Source organism: Pocillopora damicornis, chromosome 2 (genome assembly GCF_964200805.1).
Source record: "Pocillopora damicornis chromosome 2, jaPocDami1.2, whole genome shotgun sequence".
NCBI classification, from domain to species: domain Eukaryota; kingdom Metazoa; phylum Cnidaria; class Anthozoa; order Scleractinia; family Pocilloporidae; genus Pocillopora; species Pocillopora damicornis.
In genome coordinates, this window is record NC_142671.1 from 35,518,756 (window position 1) to 35,529,153 (window position 10,398).

General features: G+C 38.9%; 3 protein-coding genes across 3 annotated transcripts; 1 reads left to right on the plus strand and 2 right to left on the minus strand.

The window, feature by feature from the left end:
• Nucleotides 1-169: 169 nt before the first annotated feature.
• On the minus strand, nt 170-8,203 carry LOC113668083 (uncharacterized). Its single transcript, XM_027183961.2, has 7 exons — nt 6,123-8,203; nt 5,139-5,382; nt 4,222-4,366; nt 3,721-3,888; nt 2,314-2,547; nt 1,308-1,366; nt 170-1,026 (listed from the first exon to the last, which is right to left on the minus strand). The coding sequence occupies exons 1-7, from the start codon at nt 6,187-6,189 to the stop codon at nt 885-887; spliced, it is 1,059 nt and encodes a 352-aa protein (XP_027039762.2). The 5' UTR covers nt 6,190-8,203; the 3' UTR covers nt 170-884.
• LOC113668084 (neuropeptide Y receptor type 6-like) lies at nt 6,994-7,929 on the minus strand. Its single transcript, XM_027183962.2, has one exon. The coding sequence runs from the start codon at nt 7,927-7,929 to the stop codon at nt 6,994-6,996; it is 936 nt and encodes a 311-aa protein (XP_027039763.2).
• A 643-nt stretch (nt 8,204-8,846) lies between the features above and the next one.
• Nucleotides 8,847-10,032, plus strand: LOC113668085 (melatonin receptor type 1A-like). The gene has a single exon (XM_027183963.2). The coding sequence runs from the start codon at nt 8,904-8,906 to the stop codon at nt 9,798-9,800; it is 897 nt and encodes a 298-aa protein (XP_027039764.2). The 5' UTR covers nt 8,847-8,903; the 3' UTR covers nt 9,801-10,032.
• Nucleotides 10,033-10,398: the final 366 nt, after the last annotated feature.

The window sequence follows — 10,398 nt, forward strand, 5'->3', positions numbered from 1 at the left end:
AGTCGAGTTGTATTTCTCTTTGATCATGATAGTTGACCATAATCCCCAATCATTAAGAATATTTAATATAACTACAGAAAAAATAGAATCAAACCAGGTTAAATTCATTGTAATCTAAAATGGTTCTCGTGCAACCAACTTCCTTGGTAACAAGGCTATTCAGTCAGGTAGCGAAAATTTATTTTATTTTGCATTTGTGCGGGCAAGCTTGCCATTTTAGTTACAATTCTTAACGCAAAACAAAAAGCAGCATTAATACGAACAACAACAATAGCGTACTCAACTGTGGTTTTTTTGGGGGGGGAGGGGAGGGAGGGGTGTTTTGAGTATTTTTCCAGCGCTGCTGTCAATAGACCTCTTCAGCTTGTATGCTTTGTGTATTTCAGGTCGTGTGACGATACTCTAGGGAACTGTTTCTTTTAAATTTTTTCTTTCAAATTTCCTCTTATTCACGTCCAGACGTACGCATATGTAATTTATAGGTAAAGCTGACAATTAAGACCTGAAACGGGTAAACTAAGAATACAAGCTGTAGAAACACGGCAGGGGTAAGTTTCTAAAGAAACTGTGGTGTTGCGTTAGTGGGAGAGTAAATTGGCCTTCGTTTAGAGTTTCAAAGCTGATGTTTAGAGCGTTAGCCCTTCGTCCGAGCAGAATCTCCCGTTCTGACGGAGGGCTAACGCCCGAAACGTCAGCTTTTAAACTCTAAACGGTGGCCAAGTTACATTATTGACTCGGACGATAATACCAAGTTACCTTGTTATACAAGCTGTAGAGGTCTATTATAAAGTAATTTCTCTTAGAACTTATTCTGGCTATAACTGTGCGGCCAGAAAGTACGTCCAGCGACTCTCTGGTCTGTTATACGGCAGCAATACAGAGTTTCAGTGTCTCAAACACGCCTTATCGGCTTGGCCACATACATCAGACCATTTAAATTTTGTGACTGGAGTCGGTTGGATGCAGTGGTTGGTTTTGTTGATCCTGATCTCATAAGGCAGAGATTGCACACGTATTATCCCATTTCTTTGAAAAGAAAAATTAAGAAAACAAAAAAATGATGTTGATAATTGTCATAATAGTTAGAGTAACAGGTAAAAAGACGTGGAAGAACTGTTCTCTAGTACGATTTGCATCCAAGAATACCGCAGTCACGTGGCTTGAACGACGTAAGTGCCAGGCGCATGGGAAAGAATAGCTGTCTCCTCCACGCTCCTTCGGTGGCTCATTCATCTCTTTGTTTTATGATTTTTTAAAAATTAATTGTTGCTTTCTATTTATGGGAATTAACAGACAATGATCAGTACCTGGAAACTTCAGCTCGAATGAGGCGTCCTTGCTGGAGGGCTTTGAAAGGAACTGTTATCTAGAAAAACAGATTTCAGATTAAAAGTTGAATTTTTAAAATGTCATCATAAAGAAAAGTCTTTCTCTTAAAAAAACAAAAACAAAAAACCAAACAAAAATTGTCATATCAGACAAAAGGAGTATTTCCCAGCTAAACAGAAATCAGACATGAATTATTTAACAGGCTAAATTTCGTGCACTTTTCAATAGGTTCTTACCTATGATCTGTTAGAGAACAGAAGCACAGATGACGTCACCCGTTTACATTATTTTGCTCCTTTACTATATAAGGCAATTCCATGTTGCCGTGGGTTTGTTCAGTAATGTATCACAGAAAATTCAAAATGTGGAAAGAACATCCTTCAGTGACACACTTACACTCGCCTGATGTGCCACTTTTTTTGTTCATACCACATTTAGGCGTTATGTGTGATTTATCACGGAACAGACGCACGACAACATTTATGCACGCAACTTTCGACCTCTGTACGGTAGTCTAACTTTCTACCGGCTCAGCCGGTTGGCCAACGTCCAGTTAAGGGCTCCTGAGATGAAACTCGACCAGAACACAATCTGGTAATGGTTTATATTTTTAAAGAAATCGTTATTTAGCCCTTTACATCTAAACATCAGTATGCATATTCTCCATAATTATATGGAGAATATACATTTCTTAAGGTTCTGAAAAGGAGAATTTGTTTAACGATCAAGAACTTCTTTAGTTGGTGATCGTTTCCCTTATTCTCATGACCTTAATGTTTTATTCAGGGGTGATCTTGTAAGGAGGAATTAGCTCCCAGTCACTCTTAGGGGCTAAAGAGTTAACAGAATCGGGTTCATTTTTAAAATTAGGGCGTAATAAGATGCATGGTACATTTAAGGCAATAATAAAATCGGAATTAAGGGGCTCTTTGACAGCTTGAATTCCACAATAATTTAGTATGCACTCTTGGATGTAATGCTTACGTTCTCCTTATCTGGAGTATAGTCATGGACAAAAAGTAAGTTTCCCACACTGTAATCAACAAATCGGCTGTCAAAGTAGCTGTAGGGTTGTTGTATGTGAGGATGGGCACCAATGACCAGCTGGACGCCGAGTGACGTCAGATGCTGAGCGACCTCTCTCTGCAAGTTGTTCATTCGGGGACGGTATTCTCTGCCCCAGTGCATCAGAACAGCGATCACGTCCACGTTCTTTGCCTGAGTGAGTCAAACAAGTAGACACGAATTAAGATTCCATTTTTTATGGTGTAAAACACCCAGATCGCTTGAAGGCAAGGAGCCCTTGAACATATTTGATCACTGGACCGTTATGTCGCATTGCGATAGATTGTTGTGAACGAAAACCCATAGTAAACACGAGGAGCCAATGAGGACTCTTTAGAAACACGCCAACTGACTCAAGCGCAGGAAAACGAGTGCGGTCAAGTCACGATTGGTTTTGGTTTTGCATTTTATCGGTTGAGAGATTGGGGCGAGTTTTTTTTTCCAGACCAATCACAGATTGAGTGGAGAAAATCAAACCCAAGCAACACTGGAATTAATTTTGCTTGTAGCTTATAGCTCTATCAGTAAGCTGCTAATAAAGCAATTGCAGGGTAAACCTTTATATATAAATACTTCAAGCCTCAAAGAGGATTGAACCTGCGGTGTTTCCCTGATTCCTTTCAGTCTCTTTGATTTAGTGTCCCGACTGCTAACAATGAAACTAGGAGGCCACGGTTTAGGAGCGAAGCAAAGGTAAGGGGGGGGGGGGTTTGAAGGATTTTGGGGGGATCACATGGTTTCCAGTGGGAACAGAGGGGGATCAGTCGGTATTAACAGAGTATAAAGGGAAGAGGGACTGAAGAAAATTGACTTCCAATGAGGGGGGAGAATTAGTATAAGTCAGAGCTCGGGGGAGGGAGGGAGGGTCAGGTCAATTTTATCGTGACACAAATAAACTCGTACGAGCACCCCCCTAGGGGATTGATAATAACCTTCCCTTAATTCTGAAGCGTTCTTCGTTACACCTTAAGGAGCGTGATCACCATGAGTCAGTTGTTTGAGGGAACAGAGAAGGAAAGACGGTCAACTTTGAGTCCGGCAATGAAATGGAAGTTTTCGATTTTTCTGATCCTAGTATAATATTATGTTGGGCATGTGTTACCTTTGAATCTAGTGATGGCTTTGCTCACCGTAGTCACTGTGGTGCAGTCGATGGCCTGAGGTTGGATTCCAGTCTTGGAAACTGAGAATTTTTCGATTGTCCCACGCAAGTGATGGGAGGAAATAACATCTCTCCCCAGTTATTAGGTATTTACTTGATGTATGGCACCAAATGGGGCAGCACAAACGATTTAAAATATACAGTAGGACTAAGTAAGTTGTTACCTTCAAGTCGTTGATGTCCTTAGTAGCGATCTCTTTCTGGTAAAGAGCGGCTCCCGACTTGAACATTTTCCGGACCTCACTACAGTTTTTATATCTTGGGCTACTTTGAGTTATACAGTAAGCAAGAATCCCAATCCTTATAGATTTCTTCTCCATAATCAGAGGAACCTAAACACCGATAACCAGTTTTAGTAATCAGAGTACTGCGTTACCTTTAGTCGGAAAAAAAAATGTGTCAGTTTGTCCATTGATTAAGCCAGGAAACTGTCGATGAATTTTCCATTTCTGGTCAAAGTAAAAAAAAGTTGTTGCAAATAGGTTATCAATGGAAGACATTTTTCGAGGACTTGTATTACCCTTGGAAAATCGCCCAAGCGGAAAGTACTCAATTTTACAAACGATTTTTTAATGATAAAGATAAAAATTGTATGGTCTTCCATGGTCAGAGTATACCTCTCCTTTAAAACCCTTGAGGGTTATTATAGGCAAATCTGCTGTTACCTGACGGGAATTGTAAGGTCCATATGTAACACCAACAGTTTTTATTCCAATCTCTTTCAATGCATTAACTGTATAATCCACTGGAAGCTCACCAAAGTCGTTCAAGTGATTGTTTGCTAATGTCATCACATCAAACCCTGCGAAACTGTTGGCAAAGAGAAATTTGAGTACCGGCAACATGTTGGAGAGTTGATATATATCTGGGGTTGCATTGGTTTGGTTAACGTCAAGTTGTAATTGGTTAAGCAAATTTGCGACAACCCTTCAACCAATTAATTACAAACTTGAGCCGATTGCGCCGTGGCCAGTCGCGTTATCTTTCGCTTTAGGTCTTTGCGCGACATCACTTTGAGTTCTCATTGGCTTCTGGTCAAAACCTTCGTTCCAATTGGTCGTAGGGGTCACTTTTGTGATGGGTTTGCAACACAATATCAGAATACCCACTTAAAGGTCTTAGCAGTGTTGCAAGAGATTATCGACTAAATAGGCTATGTATCTTCAAGAAATTCTGTCTTTGGGGTTTCTTTGGACTCAACAATAGACTCAGCCACGAAGATTCTCAAACGCAGCTTATGAGAGAATAACAGGTAATTTAGTGTTAACAACTAAGTTAGCCACCGTAAAGGGTAAAAAAGCTGACTTTCCGAGCGTTAGCCCTTCATCAGAGCGTTTGACGAAGGGCTAACGCTCGAAACGCCAACTTTTTTGTCTTTTACGGTGGCTAATCTACGTTTTCAACTTAGTTGTTAACACTAAATTATCTGCTATACTCTCCCACCGACGCAGCACCACAGTTTCTTTAGAAACTTACCCCCTTTATTCATTTACGAGAGAATAGTTGATGTGATATCACACTTAAAAAAGTGCGGTAAACTAAGTTTTTTAATAGCGACAAGCACGTGTGAAACAACACGAACCTCAATGCTGGGGCGCTTTTCTTTTCAGCCTCCAGAAATATTCGTTTCCCAACCAGGACTCTACCAGACAGCGCTTGCTTGGGAACGAAGGGCGACTCTAGGTTTCCAAAGGCGATGTCGGCCTCTCGGATGTACTGTGCCACCCGTTTTAAGGTATCGTTGTAACTGTAAAGGTGACGTTTGACATCAAAGCGAACCGGGTTCGAGAAATTGATATCTCCGGCAAATACAAGACTTAAGGTATCTGCAAAATTTAAGTGTCTTTCAAAATAGCCTCGAAATACATTTCTTAAGAACCTTTTAAGATCCTTTGCTACTGATATTTCGGATTTCTCTACGATTACTAGCCACGTTAGCTTGGAATAACACCTGGAAAGATCGCTAATTTATGTGTCCTCGCGAACTATCCTATATCAATGGTGGAACAGGAAATAGCTTCTTTCTAAAGGATTTCCTAGCTCTCGTCCTTCCAATCGTTCAATTTAACTCAAACACACAGTTAAAGAGGCTCTCAATGGGGTTAACCGTTAGCCGTAAAATGGCAAAAAAAATTAGACGTTAACCGTTAATCGTAAACAAAGTTAACCGTAAAAATCTTAATTTCAAACGCAACGGAAATAATTTAACCGTTGATCGTAAAGTGGCTAATGCATTAATCTGTAAGCCTTCACCCCGTTGAGACCCTCCTTAGAAGGCTGTTGTGAATCATGTTCCGTATCAAAAAAAATCATAGTTTTCATTGTTTTTATCCATCAAAGGTTGTTACTGCCGAAAAAAAAAAAAAGAAAGCGTATTCGGTTTAAAATAGAGCCAGAGATCAATATGATAAGCTTAGGAAACAAAGTAAAAATACTGAATAACTTTCTAGTCAGCTCCTTTGTTAGCATCAGAATTTTATAATACCACACACTTAGGAGGAATAAAAGAAATGGAATCTTCCTCGTGAGTGTATCACCACTGGCATAAATTATCTATCCCAAATACCTTTTGCTGCTTCGTTGAGGACACCAAAAGTTGACATTAGAGTAAAAAGCGTCCAAATATGGTCCATTTCGTGATAGAACTGTTACAGCTCATGCGACTGCTCGAGCTTGAACCTTCTTTAGAGGGGGTACAGGTTGTTTTATAACTACCAGAAAACGGTTTCGTCTTGTCACTGAGGTTGAATTAATTTTACCAACGGTAGAGGTCATTTCACCAACAAGAGAATTTATCTCCACAACAGGAGAAGTCATTTATAAGCCGTCAACACTGTGTCGGTTTAAGATGATAAAAGTTTCATTTACATATACAATGCAATATGGCACTTTCGTGATTGGACTGGTTAAGTTCATTGATCATGACCCTCACTGGTATACACGTGAGGTTAAAAAAGTGAGGCATGGGTTGGAACCCCTGTTAAAACTATGTTTTCTTTTTTTCACGCATCATTTTCCGCAATTTCTTAGATTAAAATTCATCTTGGAGGATCATTTCCTCTTTGTTATCATCCACGTTTTAAAAGAGAGTACTTTTCAATAAGGTGTCGAAAGTTATTCAGGGTTGATTTTTTTTCGCTTTACTTCATCTCGTGATTGGTCCAGAAAACTCGAGCAATTTTCTAAACCAATCAGAGTCGAAACTTAAACTACCTGTGACTTGGTCACCCGTGTTTTTCCCGCACTTTAGGCAGTTTGCGCGTTTTTACCTTAAGTTCTTATTTGCTGCTCTTGACAAATTTTCTCTCGTCTATGGAAATTTTTCATTTATTTTAAAGAAAAACAGAAGTCGCTAAAATTCACCTCACTCCTCCATCATCTTTATAGCTCAATTGAAAGTAAAGCAATCCAATTTTTATCAATTCTTATTTTAAGTCTTATTGGAAACGCGCTTTTGAAATGCAACTTCGAAAAGTCCGGACAACCTCAGATCGAAAATTCGCATTTCCAAATGAATAAATAAATGGATGAATAATAGAACTAGTCAATGAAATACTAATTGCAATTTTCATGACTGAGATATCTCCTATTCGAACTTTAAAATCGTAAGCTGTTGCAAGAGTGCTACACATGAGAGGTCCCCAGCTTAAAAGGAAACTCGCAGTGATTATGACCAGCATACTCAAGGCTTTGTATTTGGATCTTATGTAAAATGCACTCAATTTTCGCGTTTTTGCTCTGTCTCGTAGATAAATGAATATTTGGTGATACGATCGCGAAATTATTGCTAAGGGAACAAAAAAAGCGAACAAGAAGTAGATAGTAACTGATATCATGCTTGAAAGCCGGCCACGTGGTAGAAGGCAAACAAATAAAGGTTTTTCATGGATATTTTGTCGCCCAAGCATCTTCAATCTCGGGCTGAGAGTAGCGCTCAGTGACATAGGAATTGATAAAATGAGCGCAAACAGCCAAATAAAAGCAATCCTTGTCTTTCGGTGTTTATCCATTGTCATAGCTTTTATGGAATTTATGATGTGTTCTTTGCGGTCCGTGGCGATTCTGACAAGAAGTATAAAAACAGCAGCACAGAATGCCTGCCGCCAAAATATAATCACTTTGCATTCGGCATCCGAAATTAAATGATGATTATTTCTGTTTAAAAAGTAGATTTCTAAAACAGCCAGTGTCGTTCTGTAAACAACTTCTGCCACCGAGAGTTGGAAAACGTAAAAATTGGAGATACTTTTCTTCGTCAGTTTGCAACGAATCATGATAAAACAGACGAAGAGATTGCTTGCCAGTCCGAGGGCTAAGAATACTGAATCTAAAGTCTGAGATGCTTTCTGGAACTGAGTTGCTGCGGAATTCATCGTCACGGCAGAAAGTGGTGATCGCAAACTTGATTGAAACTCTTACAGATGATTAACCAAACGAAGAGAAGTTTATGGAACTGCCAGATTAATCCAAATTCAAGAGTCTAGAAATATGAAACGAAGAAAACAAATTTCCTCCGGAAGGCAGATCGAAGGGTGCTATACAGCTGAACTTGTACGAGCGAAGGAAGTTTCTCCACAAGCACTTGTAAATCTACTCATGAAACTGTCTGTAAAGTCCTCTTTGATGGCGAGAAGATGTCAGGCAGATATAATTACGCGGTTTACATCTGTTTTTGAGTAGGACTAAAGAACATTTGCAAATCAATTAACCTTTCTTGAAGTGTCAAGCGGAAATTATATAGCTAAGTTTATTGCACTTCTAAAATAAGTTGACTTTGTGTAAATAATAAAAAGGAAGGTGGGAAAACCATGTTTACTTTTCTAACAAAAGCCTTCCCCCTTAAAAAGCGCGTTCTTTCAAAACTTGCCGGTTCTCTTGCCAAAGCACTATGGGGGATTTATTTATTTTGCTGCTTGGAGTTTCCGAGATATGGAAGATCAACTACTGAGTGAACAAAATTTTTTTGGTGGTTAAGACTTTCAGTTCTAATAAAAGTAACTTATTCTGTTCGTTCTATTTAATCACTATTTCACACAGGAAAACTTGCCTAAGAAAATATTCGCTTGACCGAAATGTAATTACTTGGCACAGAGAGTCACGAACGAAATGTATTTAATTAAAATTTTCTCCAGTATGTACACATGTGGTACTGTTATTCTCGCAGTGAAATACAATTTGTAAGCCGCAACTACAAATCAAGGATTTTAATAACGTTATTAATTATTTGTTTGACGGACAATCTGTACAGCTGCTCTTCATGTAAACAAGAACGTTGGAAATAATGATTAAGTAAAATACAAGAAAAATTTAGAGCTGTGCATTTAACTCCGGCGAAAAATTACTTCTAATGGCCACCGCCAATGTTTCCTGTGCGAATGAGATTCCGTTCCTCATGTTTCTTCAAACAGATGTTTCTCTACTCATTTGCGCCGTTTTAAACTGCTTCTTTGCCGCTACAACCACGGTGGGAAATTTATTGATTATTATCAGCATCTTTCGCTCTCCAGCTTTGCGTTCGACGGCAAATTTTTTGCTTCTCGGCTTAGCTATTGCTGATTTTGGAGTAGGCGTGGTATTAGAGCCGCTGTACATTACAGTCTTGCTCAAACGTTACATGGCTTCGCCTGTCAGTTGCACCTTGGCAGTCTCTTTCACATCCGTTTCGTCGTTTCTGGTTGTAATTTCCATGTTTGCCGTCACGGCCATCAGCCTGGACAGATACCTGGCGATTCATTTCCATTTGAGATACAAGGAATTCTTCACGGAGAAAAAAGTCATTTATCTGCAGATTTCTCTGTGGATAACAAGCGGACTTCTCACTTTAACAAGGATGGCGAGTTTTAGAATCTACCTTGTTATCGCTTTAATCATTGTCATAGTTTGTCTGAGTATCATTTGTCTCGCCTACTGTAATATTTTTCTGGTTTTGAGACGGCATCAAGTTCAGATTAAAAATCAAATGCGCACCACAGATAGAATAAAAAACTTGAAGCAATTGCGAAGCTCGGTTGTAAACACATTTTACGTATTTTTCGCACATCTAGTTTGTTTCTTACCATTCGGTTGCCTGACTATAATCGCTAACACTTCAAGTACACGAAGCAGAGCCGTCATGTTACTTAATTTGCTCTCCACGTCTATTATTTTATTTAACTCATCTTTAAACCCTCTCATTTACTGCTGGCGCCGACAAGACTTTCGAGAGAATGTTAAGCAAACTTTAAAAAACCACTGCTGTTTATGAAAGATTATCAAAAAATATGGCTTTGTTATATTTTGCGTTGTCTGGAGAATTTGATAGGGTTTTGACCAGATTGTAATTTTGTAAAATCGTTTATTTTAGAGCAGTCGCAGAGTACAACGTACTAGCGAGAAAGAAATTTTTTCCTAAGCTATCGGATCTTTTAAACATTGGGATGTAACGAGGTAATTTTAATTATTGTGAAAAGTTAATAAATTTCATTGTTCATAAACACATTTACACGGTCGCTTCTAACATTAGAGTCAAGCGACAGGAGTAATTCCAGATCGAGGTGCTATCTGATAATTTTCTGTCACGATTTTCTCGCTGGGCTACAAAACAAAACACATAACAGTGTAAGATTCTGACACATTCAAAACAGGAAAAAAATTTTACGGGTTAACTTTTGTTATGACTTATGGCTAAAAGTTGTCCATTTTTACGGAAAACACATAAGTTTTTACTCTAGAGCCTGAATAAACTGAAAAATATTTTAAATAAGTAAATTTAAAGTCCTTTAAGGTGGGGGGGGGAAACTCGGACCATCCCCACGGGACCGTTCCCCTGAGAAGCTGACTCCAAACACGCCTTCGATCAGTAA

What these genes read in the sequence shown, in the direction of transcription:
- LOC113668083 (XM_027183961.2), bottom strand. Translation starts at nt 6,189, where the DNA reads ATGGACCATATTTGGACGCTTTTTACTCTAATGTCAACTTTTGGTGTC. An exon ending in AGGACATCAACGACTTGAAG is followed by an intron (nt 2,548 to 3,720) that starts GTAACAACTTAC and finishes TGACTCACTCAG; the next exon opens with GCAAAGAACGTGGACGTGAT. An exon ending in ATTCGAGCTGAAGTTTCCAG is followed by an intron (nt 1,027 to 1,307) that starts GTACTGATCATT and finishes TTCTTTTCAAAG; the next exon opens with AAATGGGATAATACGTGTGC.
- LOC113668084 (XM_027183962.2), bottom strand. Translation starts at nt 7,929, where the DNA reads ATGAATTCCGCAGCAACTCAGTTCCAGAAAGCATCTCAGACTTTAGAT.
- LOC113668085 (XM_027183963.2), top strand. Translation starts at nt 8,904, where the DNA reads ATGGCCACCGCCAATGTTTCCTGTGCGAATGAGATTCCGTTCCTCATG.